General features: G+C 53.3%; 2 protein-coding genes across 15 annotated transcripts; both read left to right on the top strand.

Annotated features, from left to right (window-relative positions):
- The first annotated feature begins 546 nt into the window (after window positions 1-546).
- On the top strand, window positions 547-8,966 carry Atxn7l2 (ataxin 7-like 2). 13 transcript variants are annotated; one of them, NM_001398746.1, is made up of 12 exons: window positions 547-729; window positions 1,970-2,148; window positions 2,584-2,649; window positions 3,021-3,125; window positions 3,493-3,703; window positions 3,986-4,272; window positions 4,806-4,888; window positions 5,243-5,496; window positions 6,203-6,401; window positions 6,491-6,612; window positions 7,047-7,842; window positions 8,753-8,966. In NM_001398746.1, the coding sequence occupies exons 3-12, from the start codon at window positions 2,631-2,633 to the stop codon at window positions 8,765-8,767; spliced, it is 2,091 nt and encodes a 696-aa protein (NP_001385675.1). In that variant the 5' UTR covers window positions 547-729; window positions 1,970-2,148; window positions 2,584-2,630; the 3' UTR covers window positions 8,768-8,966. The 13 variants fall into 13 exon arrangements, 12 of the variants coding, with proteins under 12 accessions (NP_001385675.1, NP_001385673.1, XP_087480841.1 ...); XM_087624735.1 differs by having other exon boundaries at window positions 599-729; window positions 3,635-3,703; window positions 8,753-8,905; NM_001398744.1 differs by lacking the exon at window positions 1,970-2,148.
- Window positions 8,967-10,360: 1,394 nt separating this feature from the next.
- Window positions 10,361-13,001, top strand: Cyb561d1 (cytochrome b561 family, member D1). Of its 2 annotated transcripts, NM_001277236.1 has the most exon segments (3): window positions 10,361-10,578; window positions 11,082-11,119; window positions 11,519-13,001. In NM_001277236.1, coding segments are annotated over 3 exon segments (690 nt in total). In that variant the 5' UTR covers window positions 10,361-10,430; the 3' UTR covers window positions 12,023-13,001.
- The last annotated feature ends 4,185 nt before the right edge of the window (window positions 13,002-17,186 follow it).

The following is a 17,186-nucleotide window of genomic DNA, read 5'->3' as shown; positions in this document are numbered from 1 at the left end:
GCTTCAAGGCAGCGTGGGTTTCCCACAGAGGAACAGTACAAGAGCTGTGGCCCTCCCCCACTCCAAGCCCTGTGTCCTTCAGCACGTCCTGCACACTCCCTCCCCTTGCCCTTCTGATTCACTGCGCCCACCTCCCTGCACCTACCCTATTCGATCTACAGGGGTGCAGAGGCGCTTCGTGGCCGCCAGCCCAGGAAGGGGCGCCAGCCAGCTGGCGAATGCACGGCTTTAGGGGATATCTTGGGCAGAGAGAGGTTTGGGGCTCGGGTATGCGCAGTAAGTTTGGAAGAGTGAACTGGTGGATGTGTACGGAGGGGTTGAAAGAGGATATCCCGAGGCTTTGATCTCTCTTTCCCCGCTTGCGATTGTGCATTTCGGAAGGGATCCCTCGGCTAGCTCCGTAAGCATCACCACCCCTCCGCAACTACACTTCCCAGAAAGCTGTGTGAGAGTGAGGAGGTAGTGGCAGGAGACACGAGCTGCGCTTGCGCATAGAGTGAACTGGAAAGGTAGGGGGAGAGGGAGGCGTGCCCCCGGTCCGAGGGTGGGGGGAGGGGGCCGCGCGGCGGCGGCGCCGGGGCGGGCGCGCGTCCGCGGCGGTGATGGCGGTGCGTGAACGCGCGGTGGCAGCAATGGCCGCTCTGGAGCGGCGAGTGCCGAGTCTCGATGACTTCGCGGGACAGAGCTGGAGCTCGTGGGTGGAGCGGGCCGACCTGCCTGCGGCAGACGGTGAGTACAGACACATTAGAATCCGGGGACCCCATCACTATCTCCCCTCCCCCCCGGGGCCCCCTCCAGCTGAGGGGAGCCGCCGACTAGAGCCGCCGTCCGGCTCCCCGGCCCCCCAAACAAAGGACCCGCCGGGTCCTAGTGCCCGCCTGCTCAGCCACATTCGCGCCTCCGGGTCCTAGCGCCGGCGCATCGCTTGCAGCCCACCCTGCCCACCTCTGTCTCTGCGGGTGCCCAGTACCTGCCCCCACTTTAGTTGCCTTTATCTTTCTTCTCGTGAGCCGGCATCCAGCTTTTTTCGGTTCTGCACCTGCCCCGGCTCTACCCATCTGCAACAGTCCTCTCCACGTGTTTCCCACGCACCCCACTTCTGTGACCCCCCCTCCCCACCCACTTGATTCTTCGCCTTTTGCCCCGCACCTTAGCTTCTTTCAACGGCTTCCCTGTCTCCTCAGTATTCCTGAACCCCCGCCCCCTCTGCTTTTAGTTCATCCATCCTCCATCCATCCATCCTCCTGACCTCCCTCCATCAGTCCATCCATACATGACTCCAAGCCTCCATCCTTTCCTGGGCCTCTTGCCCTGCCCCTTGGCTCTCTCCCTTGACCCCTATTTTCTGTAGGCCCTTGAGTGCCTTTGGTGAGCAGGCCTGCAACCCCTTCTGATCTTTGTCTCCTGGGCCCCAGGGAGCACCTGGCCTCGTGGCCTTTTGGGGTGACAACCAGCATCACACCCCTGAAGAAGTTTGCAAGTGAGAAGAGGTGGAGGAGATCTCGTGGAGCAGTCTCTAATGCCACTTGTTCTCCTTTAAGACATCTGACTTCCAGCCCTGTTCTGTCATTCCCTACACATTCAAGGGACTTAAAAGAGTGGGAGCTGCCCCTTATCTTTTGCATGTCTAACCCACTACCACTTAATGTCTGGGTATTACGATTACCAATAATCTCCTCGTCCTAGAAAGGGGCCACTCTGTTAGTGAGCATTAGAGAGTCAACCTCGATGGGAGTACAGGCCACCCTTGGACTACCCCCCCATGCTGAGTGGGCTGAGATGGGGCCCTCATCAGGGTCTAGGTGCACTGAGAACCGGAAATGGGACTCAGATTTGGTGACTCAGAATTGATCCCCATCCCCATCCCGAGGGACAGGGAGGGGGCTTAGAGGAGGGGGGTAATGAGTGAGGTAGGGGGATGGGGAAAGAGCTGCTTTGCACAGCTAAGATGTTTTTGTCATTAACCCAGAAACTGAGGTACAAGGGCAACCCCTGGACAAAGCCCCCCCAAGAAGGGGAGGGGCTTGCGTAGCTGATCAAGGAGACTTTGAAGATGCCAAAGGGTCCAAAGACAGCAGTTTCTCTACTCTATGGCCATCCTATCAGTGCAGGACCTGAGAAGCTGAGTGTAACTTTGATGATACTATGGTAACTTGGGTGGAGCAAACTGAGTTTATGGGGGTGGGGATCTGGGAGGGTATTTGTCTGGGATGCCACAGAGTAGTAGAAAGGACCCATGTAAGCAGTCTCAAAAGGGACCTGTAGAAAAATTTTAGAACCATTTCCCTTTTAAATGGGGGAAGCAAGGCCCAGAAAAGAGACATTTACCCATAGTCACCCATCTAGTCAGCAGTGGAACTCTGTACTGTGCCTGGGAGTGAAGGGTCATTGTGTTCCTTAATGGGGTCATCTCATCTCAGAGGGGCACATGAAGGGAACATAGGCACTTGTGAATGACCCATTGAAAGTGTCTCCAGGAATTCCAAGTGCGTGTCGGGGAATGTGGGCTTCATACCATTGGGCTGCAGGCCCTGCTGGGTTCTGGAAATCGGGTGGGCCCTCTCAACTGTGCTTCTCCTCCAGGGGCTGAACTAGAGGAAAGTAGCAAAAACACGAAGAAGCTGGACGCCATGACCCTCATTAAAGAAGGTGGGAGTCAACACACAGAGGGCTGGGACTCGGGAAATTGAACCACCTTTCCCTCTTCCACTGGAGGAAGTAGCTTGAAGCAGAAGTGGGACTGCTGGGGGAAGCCTCCTTTTGATAGGTCTGAGTCAGTCAGTTTGTCCTGGCTCCTGGGACCTGTTGTTGGAGATCCTAATCCTATGTGGTTGGTGCCCACTCACATGAAAGCCCGTACACTTTGGGTCTGGTTACATTGGACTGTGGAGGTGGGAGCATTCAGTAGAACTGTCAGTGAGAAGGCAGAGTACCTTCTAAGTGGTGGGGTGAGAGTGTTCCTTGACCTAGGGAAAATCCAGAACTCTACCCAAGAGTGATGAAGGATTCTGTCGTTGCAGACATGTCCATCTTCGGGCACTGCCCTGCCCATGATGACTTCTATTTGGTTGTATGTAACCACTGCAGCCAGGTGGTGAAGCCTCAAGCCTTCCAGAAACATTGCGGTGAGGGCCCCCTAGGGAGGTGATGGGACAGAATGGTGGAACATGGAACTCTTTGGACAGTGTCAGTCGGGAGGTCATGTGGGCTAAGGGACGACAGTGCTGGGGACAGCTTGAGTGTTGGAGGTGTCAGGATTATTGTTTGAACAAGCTTCTGGCATCAAGTAGAGTTAAGAGGCTCAAGAAGTTTGTTCTAGAATTTTGACTCTTGAAAGGCTCAATCTTAAATGGGAAGGAGAGAAGCTCACAGCCCAAGCCTTAGGGATTCAGGTTCTGTAAAAAGAATCGGGGTGGGGGGGCTGGTTAGGAGATGGGAAGGAGGCAGCCAATACCACTCATCTCAGTTACTCTCTCCACCTCCTGGTGACAGAAAGAAGACATGGGCCCCTCAGCAAGCTTTATGCCCGGGCCCCACCCCCACCTCCAGCCCCTGCCAGCTCTCAGAAATGCCATGTAGTGAATGGGCAGGGCCCAGCTTGTAGAGCCCCAGGTTCCACCAAAACCTCCTCCAGGGAGAAGGGCCAGGGGTCCCGGAGCCGTGGCCATCAGCCTCCTGAGAAGACCCAGAAGGACAGCCTCTGGTAAGAAGGAGCAAGAAACCCCCAAAGACTAGCCCTGACCCTGACTCAAGATAGGGTTGACACTTAGCCCTGGCTGCAGGATACTGCTCACAGCAAGAAACAGCTAACCCCATCTGCAGCTCCTTTCCATATATTCCAGGGAACATGGGCTCCCCTTTTTTCCACGCCTCTCTTGGAGTCCACCCAAGCTCCAGAGCTAGGGAGGAGATGGCTCTGGGCTAGAGTCCAGACCCCAGTCCTAGCTTCCCCACCTCCCAGCCCATACCCTCTCTCCACGTGTAGCCTTTTCGTGCCTGTGGTGAATCTGGAGAAGATGTCCAGTCTCCCGAAGCCTGATGGACATGGAATCAGGGTGGCCCCACCCTCTGCTTTCCTCAGTCAGCCAGGAGGCCTCCCCAAGGACTCCCCTGGAAAAGTTCCCACGGCCCCCTCTCCTAAAGAACCTCCTGGCAGAGAGAACATGGAGCTAATCCCTGGTGAGGGTACCAGTCACCGGGCCGAAGGCAGCCCCCCGGAGAAGGAGCCCAGTGGAGCCAGGCTTCCTCCTAAAACCCACCGAAAGATGGCTCGTGAGTAGTTATGAACATGGGGCTCAGAAAGGCAGAGTGGAGACCTCACTAGGCTTCTCTGTTCTTGGGTCAGGAGGAGTGAACCCGTCCAGGTCTGACCATTACAGCTTGGAGGGTGTGGACGCCCCATTACCTCCTGTCCTGCTTGTTCCCAGGAAGCTTACTGGTCCAGGTGTCTGAGGTAGTCTGAGAGAGCCAAGTCTAAGCCAGCGGAGTCATTCGTTCTTGCCTTGAGCTATCGATCATTCCCTCCTTCCTCACATCCCACAGCTGGTTTTCCTGGCATTTCAGATATGGGTAGCTGCTTTTGCTTCTTTGTACGGGCTGCCCTGCTCTGGGCTTCCAGTCCCCCAAAAGTGTCTGGGCCAGGGATGGGGCTGAGTTGGCTTAAAGCCAGCAGGTAGAACTGAGGGCAAGACTCTTCTGCCTTAGTCCTACTGCTTCTTGGGCCCTTGGCAGGAAGAGGCCAGATTCTTCCTTGGCTCCTTCCCCAAAATGGACTTGAGAGTCATTGGAATCTTTTTCCCCCACAGGAAAAGAGTTCGACCTCAACAGGCAGTGCGGGGTCATAAATCCAGAGACCAAGAAGATCTGTACACGCCTATTGACTTGCAAGGTAACCCTATCCTTCTGCATGATGATGGGGGGAGGTTCAGCATAGACATGGAACCCTGGAAAGGGGAGTTCAGAAGTTACTATAAACGCAGCTCAAAGGATGGAGCTAGGCAACCATCAAGGAAGGAGAGAAGAGGCTAGTTGTAGTGGGCACAGGCTAGGAGCAGTAGACAGGACAGGGAATACCTTACAGATGCCCTTACCCAGAACAGAGTTTTGGTCCCTCGAGAGAGTAAAATGAACACACAAACACCCTTCATCCACAACACATTCTCTGTGTGTCAAAGAAGACAAATCCCTTTCCCCCTGCTCAGATCACACCTCCTCCCTACTACTCTGCTCTGCTGTGTTCTAGATCCATTCGGTGCACCAGCGCAGGGAGGTCCCAGGCAGGGCCAAGGACTTTGATGTGCTAGTGGCTGAACTGAAGGCCAGCTCCCGAAAAGGAGAGTCTCCCAAGGAGAAGAGCCCAGCACGCAAAGAGCCAGCTCTGGAACGCCCCTCCCAGGAGCCTCCCACTGCAGTCCAGGGTGCGGCTGCAGTAGCTGCCCCCAACAACACCTTCTCTTCTCTGTCTAAGCAGACCTATCCATACTGCACACTTCCCAGGTATGTACAGAAGATTAAGTCTACCTAACATGGGGACAATCAGCCCCTAAGGTACCAGGGAGCCCTGGAGACAGGCCCAGGGAATGTCCTGACTGTGTACTCACTTCCCCTAACCACCCAAGCACGCTGCAGCCCTCCAGCCTCCATGAGGTGTGCCAGATGCAGTACCTGGGATGTGAACGTCTTTCTCCGCTTCTCTGTGGGTTAGCACCTATTGGAAAGCTAAACGGGCCAGAGTCCTGAGTGCAGCCACTGTGAAGTCATCCACTGGCCCCTTTGTGTGCTGCCCTGGGCTATGGGAAAGCCTACTCACATGCACTTCTGCCTATAATGCTAGGGGTAGGCATGGAACACAGGCTCAGCGCCCAGATAGGCTCACTGGAGTAAGTGACGAAGAGAGCTGACTTAGGCTGACCAGTGCTGGGCATAGTTAACCTGGAAAGATTTTCTGGAGGAAGCAAACCTGAAGCAGATTTTCTGCCTAAGGAGACAAGGCCTAGGAAGGGGCTGGAGAGAGACTCCCTGGGAGGCTGTGGCCCTTGCTTCTGCCTCTTACTCTGTGAACTATGTTGTACTTTCCTGTTCCCCCTTCCCATTCATCTGAGTACCCAGAAGGGTATGTCTGCCCTTGCTGTTTGAGCTTGGACACCCTGCCACCTACCCTACATCATTCAAATTATCCTTATGTCTCTGTTGGCCCTGCCAGGTCCCGTGCCTCCTCTGAGAGTGAAGTGGATGATGAAGGTCTCTGTGGTGGTGATGGGGATCCAGGCCTATTCCCCTTCCCTTTGCCCCGGGGTGGGGCCCAGGCCTCCAGTGAGGAAAGTGAGGAAGAGGGGACATCTGATGACCTCCACCTTTCCCCTGACTGCCATTACGCAACTCGGCCCCCTAGGCCACAGGCAGTAAGGAGACAGGACAGGGAACTTGGGTGGAGGGTGGCCAAGTCTGTATCTCAGGCCTCCCCAACCACATTCTTTCCTTCTGCCTCCAGTTTTGCACATTTGGAAGCCGACTGGTGAGCCCAGGATGCTACGTGTTTAGCCGCCGGCTGGACCGGTTTTGCTCAGCACTCAGCTCCATGCTGGAACGGCATCTCAGCTCACACATGTGGAAGTGAGTTTCAGGGACTCAGAACTTCCTTCCTCAGGCTTGAGTGTACTCGGGCTTCAGAAACTCTAGTCTGGTATACTTTGGTGTGGCCGGAAGGGACGAGACTGAATAGTGTGGAGAGGGCATGAGTGGGTGATGTGGGTGAGTCTAGATGCTTACCCATCTCTTCCAGTACCTTCTAGGTAAAGTAGGAAAGGGAGTGCCCAAACTGAGACCAAAACTCAGATTGTTAATGGGTCTACATGCTAGTTGTATACCTTGTACTGATATAATGACCATTCCTTCTCTTGTACCTTCCTCAGCTTAGTTCCAGTGTCTCCCAGCAGGGGGCAGCAGTCTGGGGCTTTTCTGGCCACTTGAAGGTGTAGAGACTGGTGTATATTAGGGAAGCCCTGGTGTTTGCTCAGTATCACAGTGGAGCTCTCTCTTTGCCACAGGAAGATCCCACCAGCGGCTGAGCCTCCATCCCATCTTGTCAGCCCATCCTTATCTGATCCCCTGAGTCCATCCTCTATGGGCAGCTGCCCCCGACTTCCAGGCCCACCTCCCCGGCCTGCCTGCCCAGCCTCTGTTCCTCCCATCAAGGACAGCCTTGTCCCTAGCTATCCTGCAGGTTCCCCCAGTGTAGCAGCTGCCTGTAGCCAGGCAGAGTGCATGGGCGGTAGCCAGGCTATTACCTCACCGCTGCCTGCCAACACTCCATCTCCGTCCTTCAGCAAGCTGCCACCTTCCAAGGCCAGCAAGTCATCCAAAGGCAAGGAGGGGGTGGAGATGGAGGCCCCTTCTCGAAAGCGGAAGTTATCCCCCGGCCCTACCACTTTCAAACGGACCTGCATCCTGGAGCCTGCTGGAAAAGGCAAACCCTCTAGCTGTCGGGGTCTCTCAACCAAGACTAAAACAGCCCTGAACTTGGGGCTTAATGGAACAGTGGGGCCACGAATGAAACGAGCAGGTCCCCTGGACTGTCGGGGTTCCCCTCATTCATCCCCCATACCAGTCAAGGCTTCTCAGCTAGAAAACCGGGGAGTGGCTGGACACCCAACTAAGGTCCTGCCAACCAACTGTCTCTCCGAGGAGGAGGTAGCCAAGAAGCGGAAGAACCTGGCTACTTACTGCCGGCCAGTCAAGGCCAAGCACTGTCAGGCTGGTGTCCCTCCTGATGGGACCTGCTCTGTGCGCCGCAAGAAGCCAGGTCCAGCCCTGCCCTTTGAGGAGAAGTGCTCTACACTGAAGGTACCAGTCCAGCTTCCTGAAGAACATGGGCAGAGAGGGTTTGGGAGGGGCTGAGGCTGGGGAGCACAATACGTACATGACATGGAGAAGGTGCTAAGGATGGTTCCAGAGGGGAATAAAGGGGAACCTGAGGGAGCTCCTGGGCTTCCTACTTTGGAGAGAGGTTGGTCAGTTCATTCCAGGGTGACCCCAGCTTTTTCCCGAGGGACCTTCCCTATGCCCAGTCTTCTTCTTTGGGAGTAGGACATGCTGTCCCACCCTTCTTTAGGCGTAGGACATGCTGTCCCATGCTACCTTTGCTATCGCTTTAATGGAAGGACCACTTCTTTCTGAATTGGCTGTGACCTTCCCTCTATCCTCACAGGAAAGGGTCTTTGGGTCCCAGCATGCAGAGTAGCTGGGTGGGCGGCCGCTCTAGTTCTCTGGTTCTTCCACTGGCATTAGGACACTGAAAAGCAAGTACACAATTTAAGGTCCACAGAGTCATTTCAGATTACAGCAGGTTCTCCAGGTTCTAGAAAAGCTTGCAGTTAGGTGTATTTACCTTCTCTGTTGAAGCCTGCTTTGATCTATCTCTGTGACCTCTGTAAGGAGGGACTTCTGGGAGGTGAGGCAGGGTAATATTCTTCTGGTTTAGGCACGGATTACATGTATGCCAACTCTCCGGGCACCGAGAAGGGAGACCTGATAGTTCCTGAGGGGCCTGCTTGTGTGTGTATAGGTGTGTGCATGTGTGTCCTCCAGCTTCACAGCCCAGTCCACCTCTGTTAGGCTGGCCTCCCTTTTCCCTCGCTCAGTTGTATTTATTAGGCCAGCTGAAGGAACCCGAGGGTTAGCCCAGATGTCAATGGGAAGGATAACAGGTAGGCCCCTAGCCTGACCCTGTCTCTTACCTCTTGTCTCCCTGCAGTCAAAAGCTCATTAACGAGAAAGTGCCTGCCCACTGCAACGGAGCCGTCAGCACCTCCTCCCCTCCAGATCTGGGCCCCAGGCTGCTGCCGCTTTTTATAACTTTATATTATTTTTTTTAAGAAAAAAAAAAAACCTCTTTAAAATACCTCAAGACTGTCTCCCTGTTCTGTTGCTGCTAAGAAAATATAAAGAAACAGAAACATAGAAAAGGATGAAAAGTGGTGTAGCCTAATGAGTGTCCTTCCTCTCCGCAGCCCCACCCAGAGAGGCTGGGGTGATAGGCAGTACACACCCCAGCACACACACTGCACAGAAACCTGGAGCTGGTGTCCCTGGGAATCTTCTGCAGAGAGAGGACGATAAGGCCTCATCCTCATCCTCACTGAGTGAGCAAGGTGCCCCAGAGGCCTAAGAGAGACAATTATGGTTCCACTGGGAAAGAACGGAGAGAGGGAGGGGACTCACACTTGTGACGCCATCCTTGGGTTTTTGTCCTGAGGGCTTGTGGGAGTTAGCTTATGGCCCCTTTCTGGTTTCCTAGCAACTCTGGGCTTCCATCCCTCCATAAATGGCTGTTCTTGCCCTTCCTGTTTCTGGAACACGCCTTAGTTTCTCAACCGTGCAGAGGTTGAGCTTGGTGATTGCTGCTCTAGAGGTGCTGAACAGCTTTTTCCCGTTTTTTTTTTTTTTTTTTAAGATTATGGTGTCTGTGTGTCTGTGAGTGGGTATGTGCATGTGATGCCCGCAGAGGCAAAAAGTGTGGGATCCCCCTGAAGCTAGTTACAGTCAGAGGTCAGCCCCCTGATGGGAGTGTTCAGGCCCTGGGCAAGAGGGATATGCACTCTTAACCACTGAGCCATCTCCCCAGCCCCTGGACAGCTGTTCTTGTCTCTTCTGTGAGTTCGCCCTGAAGAATGGGGTACAGCTGCTCTCAGATAGTACTCTTTAGGCTGGACCATACCCTTTTGGAGGTAATAATGTGGCAGAACTTGGGTTGTGGGAGGCTCTGGTTCCTCTGGATCAAACTGCAGCTATTGTGGTGGGAGCAAAGACTGAAAGTGTCCAAAGTCTTTGGAATATTTTGAAGGGGGCAGCATTGGAGAGAGGGAATAGGTGGGGGTGGAGTGGGAACTGAATTGGTAAATAGGGATGAGATTACTTCTTTTGGTCCTCATACCTGAATTCATCAGGTTAGATCACTAGGTTTTGGCTTTGGCTTTTCATTTTTGTTAACACAGGGAGGAATCTTGTCTCTTGAACAAGCCAGAAATGTCTGGGGAGTGAGCAGCCCAGGGAATCCAGTACTTCTAGAAAACTGCTCAAAACACTGGTTTCACGCTCTTGGGTCAGCGAACCAAGTGTGTGATTTGGGGTTTCGTTGGAATCAGTTGCTACGGATGTAATTTTCACAGGCCTCTTGAAATACCCTTGTAGACACAAAGATAGAATGAAGGTGGGTTGGGAGCTCGATTAGGTCAGTGGAGGTTTCCGGGAGCCGCCCTTTGGGGACGAGGCGCTTCCCCCCCACTCTACAGAGGGCGCTGTGGGCACCTCCGCCACACGGGTCCGCAGCATCCCTGGGGAGGAGCCTCTCCTGTAGCCGCCGCCGCCTCCGCGATCGCAAACCCGGAAGAAGCCTCCGGTAGCTGTACTGTGCCGGCCGGCCTGGCACTGCCATGCATTCCATGGAGGTAGGTCTGGTTCCCGCTCCATCGAGGGAACCGAGACTGACCCGCTGGCTGCGGAGAGGCAGTGGGATCTTGGCGCACCTGATAGCTTTGGGCTTCACCATCTTTCTGACAGTGCTGTCCCGGCCCGGAACCAGTGAGTGTGCGAGGCGAGGTGGGGCGGGGCCATAGAACGGGGCGGAGCTTAGGCGCTGGAGGGGCTGCTTTGGGCGCACTGGGAGACGCGCTAAACCCGGACCCTCAGCTGAGGAAGGGCGGGTCCTGGAGTGGTTGTAAAGGCGTAGTAGGCGGGGCCCCGAAGTCCTGGGGGGGTGGGGCTTGAAAAGACAGAGCTGATACTTCCTTAGAAGGAGGCCCCACGTGGAAAAGCGTTACCGGGGTCCTGGGTAGTCTACTGTACTCTAGGACTGGGCTGACAGCAGATGCAGACCCCAGGCCAAAGTGGTGTAAGGGCCCCTTGGTCCCTGTCCCTTTGCCGTGAGTTCCCGATTCTTGCTTAGGCTTAAGATGGTATGCTGACGTTTCACTTGTGGCCAGGTTTTTGCAGTTCACAAATCACGGGACAGTATCAGTGAGTGGTGCACGGGACAGTATCAGTGGTGCCCAGCCATCTGCCTTTTCTCTTTGATTCTTACTTAGGTCTTTTCTCCTGGCACCCTGTGTTCATGGCCTTGGCGGTGAGTTTGGATATACTTAGCTTAACCATGGGGAGGCATTCAGTTTTTCAGCCTAAGGATCAGACAGATGGGCATAAAGAGGGCTTCCTCTTTCCCTTAAATCTACAGGACTGGGGAAGGTGGAGTAAAGTGTCAGGTGGCTGAGAAGGTGAGGGAGGGGGCCCAAAAGATTTCTCCTTTAGTGCCTAAAAGGAAGAATCAAGAGGGATGTTATCAAGGCCTTGCCCTCAGAATAAAGTTTAGAAAGTTCAGTGTTTGCTATTCTGTGGTTCAGAAACGATGTGTGTGAGGCTGCAAGCCTTTTAGCTTCCCCATGTTTTTCTGGATGTGTGAGAAGACCTCCTTTTCTTCAGGCTCCATGCAGACTGGAGGCTCACTGGCCTTTTCCTGTGATTACAGTTCTGTCTCTGCATGGCTGAAGCGATCCTACTCTTCTCACCTGAGCACTCCCTGTTTTTCTTCTGCTCTCGAAAGACCCGGATTCGACTCCACTGGGCAGGGCAGACCATGGCCATCCTCTGTGCTGCCGTAGGCTTGGGCTTCATCATTTCCAGCAAGATCCGAAGTGAGCTGTCCCATCTGGTGTCCTGGCACAGCTGGATGGGAGCCCTGACACTGTTGGCCACTGGAGGACAGGCACTGTGTGGGCTGGGCCTCCTCTGTCCACGAGCAGCCCGGGTCTCAAGGGTGGCTCGCCTCAAGCTCTACCATATGACATGTGGCCTGGTTGTCTACCTGATGGCTACAGTAACGGTGCTCTTGGGCATGTACTCAGTGTGGTTCCAGGCTCAGATCAAAGGTGCAGCCTGGTACCTGTGCCTGGTACTACCATTGTACCCAGCCCTGGTGATTATGCACCAGATCTCCAGCTCCTACTTGCCAAGGAAGAAAGTGGATATATGAATGCCTCCAAACTCTGAATCTAGGTGGGATGCTTGCCTTGGATTTCAAGGATCTTGGTGATCTTCACGGGACCCACTTCAGAAGTAGATGCATTTTTGCACTTCATGGCTGAGCCACATCGTGCAGAAACCCTAGCTGCTGTTGTTTGAGGCATGATCCAGTGGGCTCAAATAGGGAAATGTCCTACTGTGTGCACGTGAAGGTTATGGAGAACCTGAAGCCTCACTCTTGATGAGAGACAGAAGTATTAGGTGGTGGTGGTGGTGGTGGTGGTGGTGGTGGCAGTGGCGGTGGTGGCGATTTCTTGCTTGTGTGCCTGATGAAGAGTTCTTTTAAATTATGAATGGCAGCCACAGACACTGGGGTCCCTGTCGAGAAAGCAGTGCTATGGAGAGCCCATGATCTCTTAGGCAGTGTACGATCAACCTTAGACAAGTTCCACGTGACAGGACCTCAGTTTTTGCATCAGAAAGTCCCTTATCTTTAACATTGGTGTCTGACAGATTGATGTCAATGATATCCTCTTAGCTCTGGACCATGTGGGCAGCTTAGGGTGTAATTCTTTCATCCACTCTCCCTTTACTCCCTGGAAGGACCCTTCAGAAATCATGCTGACTTGGCTCCTGAACCAAGAAACAAGGACCACGAACTGTGGAAGAAGGAACCCAGGTGAGGGTCTCCTGGACAGTAAGGCAGTAAAGGCACTAAAGTCACTTTAAAGCTCTCTGGAGGAACTGAAGGCATTGGCCTCACCAAGCTCTTTACTCTCGGGCTCCTTAGCTGAGCTAAGACCTCTCTTCAGGCTACCTCTGGGTATCTCCTGACATTCATTCTCAGGGCAGAGTGGCCCTGGGCATCTTACACTTTGCCCTTAGGGCTTAAAGAGTGTTTTCTCAGCACATCACTCCGTGGAACTATTCTGAAGCTTTTAGAACAAAATAAAAACCAAAGGAGTTGGCACCTCTCGACCTAAGGAAAACTGTCTCTCCCTGTTGCCCTTCTTTCCTTGTTGTTTAAGCTTTCCTTAGTTGTATTCTCCTGCCAGCCAGGCCTAAGAGTGGGATGATGTTGATACCAAGTGTGCTCTCTTCCCCACTGATATACCTCCTTGACCCAACTGAATTCTCCAGAGCACCCTGGTTGTGAGGGTAGATGTCAAACTGGTTAGCTGTGGTCAGTCTACAAGATGGGCCCTCTGGATCCTAATAAGGACTGAAGACTGCTGAGCCAGAAAAGGGGTCCATGCAGCTTTCTACCTGGGAGACAGCCAATCAAACACTCTGGGAGGCCTACAGGATAGGGGCTGGAGCAGTAGTTCAAGAGATAAGGTGTCTGTTACATATGTCAGATCCTCTGAACATTTAAGGCCTCTTCTTCAAGTGGCTCAGAAACAAGGCAGGTGGAACTCAGTAGTACAGGAATGGGGAGTATGGAGCAGAAGAATTCTCTCAGTGGACCTTACCAGGCTTTCCTCAGAGAGCTAGCATAACTCATAAGCTCTTTAAATACAGCCTGCTGAACGGAGCCCCTGCAGTGCAGAGGGGAACAGTTCTTGTCCTTTTCAAGGCCCCTCTCCCTCTGACGCTATCCAATGTGCTGTGAACTTGGAGGGAACGCTTACCCGGCCACCTGAAAGAGACTCTCACTAGGGTCACTTTGATAAACAGCACCCAGCTCCTTCCCTCATTAAGGCCAGTGATGGGGGCTCCCTTGGGTGGGCCAGGTAAGGTTCAGCAGCTTGTTCTCAGAGCACAGAGGCAACGCCGGAATGCCGGAGCCTGCCTGAGGTGTTGCCTCCTCCCAGGTGGTGCGGGGGCTGGTGGGCGGGCAGGCAGGCGTGCTGACAGCCGGCAGTTTGCGTGGGCTGTGCCATCTGATGTCTATTCCCAGCCCCGGGAGGAAGGGGAGTCATTTATATTCTGCAGGAAGAAGGGACCCAGCTGTCGCTTCCTCTGACCAGTGGGCCTGGAGGGCATCGGTGCAGAGCAGAGAGGAAGGTACAGGTAGTGGTGGTTCCTGCTTAGGGATCTGACCATAGAGTAGGGGGCAGGGCACCGTCAGGAGCCTTTTCCTGTTAGGCCAGATTGGGGGCGGGGCTTCCCTCCCTCCTGTCTTTCCACTCTTCCATCACCACCTGCCCTCGCATCCTAGGGCAGCAGCTGGACAGCCATTAGTCGTCAGTGCCAGGGTACTCTTCCTCCAGCTGGGCTCTGTGGCTGCGGGCGGGCTGCATATGCCTCCAGGCTGTATGCTCCCTTTCCCCACACCTGCCCCCCTTTGTATCTTCTAGTGTCCGAATACAACCTGGGCAGATGGCTTTCCTTTGACCATGTTCCTTGACTAGGGAAACCCAGTAGTCAGCCTGGTTTGCTTTTTCAAGGGGACACTCAAGATTTAAAAAAAAAATCGCCCATCATTTGCACAAATTTCCATACCATGCTAAGTTCTGATTCCATATTTGATTGTGTTCCAAGCTTGATTATATTCAGACTCAACCTTGAGGGCATTAGAAAGATAGTTTTGTATCAAACGCAAATGGTACTGGGCACACTGTCTGGAGTCCTCTTGGGAGCCCCTTTGTTCCTGTATCCTCCCACTGGGGTTGGGGTGGCAGTGAATGAATGACAGGAGCTCTGCATCTGAGAACTCTTGCTTCCCTCTCTGGCTGTCATCCCATCCAAGATAGGCCACCATCAGTTGCCAGCTTGTTCTTGCTCTCCCCTTCAAGGCAGGCCGCCCTTTGTCCATGACACTGGCCTGCCCCATCTCTTAGTGTCCCCACCTTTCCACTCCCATGCATGGCTGCTATGGGTCTTGTTTTTTAAACCTCACTGTGGGAGATCCAGGCATCCTCCCTGAGCCAGCTGGCTGCTGTGCCGAGGCCTGTTCAGAGTTAATAATAATCATTAGTTGAATGGTGCTGGGGCCTTTCAGCTCCAGATCTCTAAGCACTTGCAGGCTGAGTCAGCCAGCCTTCACCTTCCCCCTCTTCCTGGGCTTTGGAGTGTAACAGCATGGGAAGGCACTGTGGGAGAGGAGGGAATCGGGATTCTTGCTGCCTGGCTATGCCAGAGGCTTTTCTCCTCTGAGAGTAAGCAGTCAGGCCAAGATATACAGAGAATACGGTGTGTATTCTCAGCTGAGACGGTCATGGCTGTGGTCACTGATAACCCCAAGCCTCTAGTGCTCCCTCGTACTTGCCTTGGCTTCTGGGGGGCACTTCACCCGAATGCCCTTAAGCAAGTCTTTTTTTTTTTTTTTGGAGCTGGGGACCGAACCCAGGTCCTTGCGCTTGCTAGTCAAGAGCTCTACCACTGAGCTAAATCCCCAACCCCCTTAAGCAAGTCTTGAGAGCAGGAGTTTCTGGTATCCCCACAATGCCCTGGTCTGTGACTGGCACAGAGAACCTGTGTGCCCTGAACCGGAAGGTGTGTCAGCCTGGGAATGCGGCTTTATGAGTGTCTCAGCTCCTAACACTGGGTGGCAGAGGCAAACTATTTGCTTCTCATCTTACCTCACAGGGATGCTGTGGGATTCCACAAGAGAACAACATTCAAAGCATTAAACAAAGGGAAAACAGATGCTATATTCTGTCCTTTTCTCTCCCTGAGTCTGGCTCTGGGCTTTATGCTTCCTAGGGAGGCAATAAACCATGGGAAATGCTGAGGAGAACCAGTCTCAGACGGGCTTTGGGAGCCATATCACGGTCACAGTTCTTACTTCTGGATACAAGGTCACCACTATCTCTCCCTGAAGGAGATGCCACCAAGATCACGGTTACTGAGGTTTGTCTTAGGTATTGCTTACCTCACGTGGTCAAGCCACAGGAGTGATCAGGATCTGAGTCAGTACAACTTCCTCCAGGTCAAATCTGTAGGGTAGGGTCTCAGCAAGGAGTTTTAATCCTAATTTATCTAAATCTCTCGTGCCTAACTCTGCCCTTTTAAGGGAAGAATGGGCACAGAGAAAAGGAGGATCAGTATTAGCGATCATGGTACTACCACCCTGACCCTATTTCCCCTCTGTAGCTTCAGGCCTATACTCTATGTCCTAGGATGTGGTACCGTGAAAGGCATGGCTTCCGGCTTCCAGGGGTCCACAGCTTAAGGCTCCCTTTTCTGTCTCAGGCTCTTGGAGTAAAACCAGTCTCCTTCCTGAAAATGCTTTACTGGAGCTAACACACACACACACACACACACACACACACACACACACACACACACACACACACACAGAGAGAGAGAGAGAGAGAGAGAGAGAGAGAGAGAGAGAGAGAGAGAGAGAGAAGCAATTCTGTGTAAATGTTAAGAGGAAGGATACTGTCCATTGCATTTGTCAGAGGGCAGGCAGCATTTGGTCCAAAGCGGGTGAGGGCAAGCAGAACCAACAGCAGCATGCAGGCTTGAACACCAGTCTCTCTTTATCTTAATTGTTTTTTCTGCCCTAGGATCCAGGAACAAAATGCTAGTCTAGCCTCAACAATTCTTGCCTGAATGCACAAAGAAAACAAGCTGGAAGTGGGCAGGCAGTGCCCCAGAACTGCCCTGGAGAGGGGTTGGAAGTAGATGGTCAGCACTGGGTAGGGCTTAATACAAATAGATTACCTCCGGTGGGACAGCCTTAGCCCAGATGTGGTCAAAGAACAGCAGCCCATTATTAGTTGGCCAGCTATTGTCAGAACTTCCCAAGGAGCTTTTTAACCTGTCTTCAAAGCAGGCGAAGGGGCCATTTCAGGCTAGTCTGTGGAATCACTGGTGACATAAGTGGCTCCCTATCATTTATAAAGGTTCTCAGTTATCTCCCAATGTGTCCCAGCAGTGATGCTTAAACCACACCTAAGGTAAGCCACACCAAAAGAGGGAGCAGTGGGAGGAGAGGGAAGGGAAGACGTATATGTGCTCCCTAGTCACAGTCCTCACCACCCTTTGTGCACATTATCTATGCCAGTGCAGAAGGACACCAACAGTCACCTGGTAGGGTTACACGTCCTGGGTCACCAAAGGATGACTCTTAGGACATCGCTCTATGCTCTCTGTGCTCCAGGGACAGCAATCCGGCTGGCACACACCAGAAAGGAAGGCCTGAAGGCAGTTCTAAGGATCCCGGCCATTTGATATCTTCTACCTATCTGTGTCTGAGCCTGAGGAAAGTGCTTGATTGGCAG

This window comes from Rattus norvegicus, chromosome 2 (assembly GCF_021556685.1).
Source record: "Rattus norvegicus strain SHRSP/BbbUtx chromosome 2, alternate assembly SHRSP_T2T, whole genome shotgun sequence".
Classification (NCBI taxonomy): Eukaryota; Metazoa; Chordata; class Mammalia; order Rodentia; family Muridae; genus Rattus; species Rattus norvegicus.
Note: the sequence above shows the minus strand (reverse complement) of the source record. Positions and strands in the feature narration are given on the sequence as shown.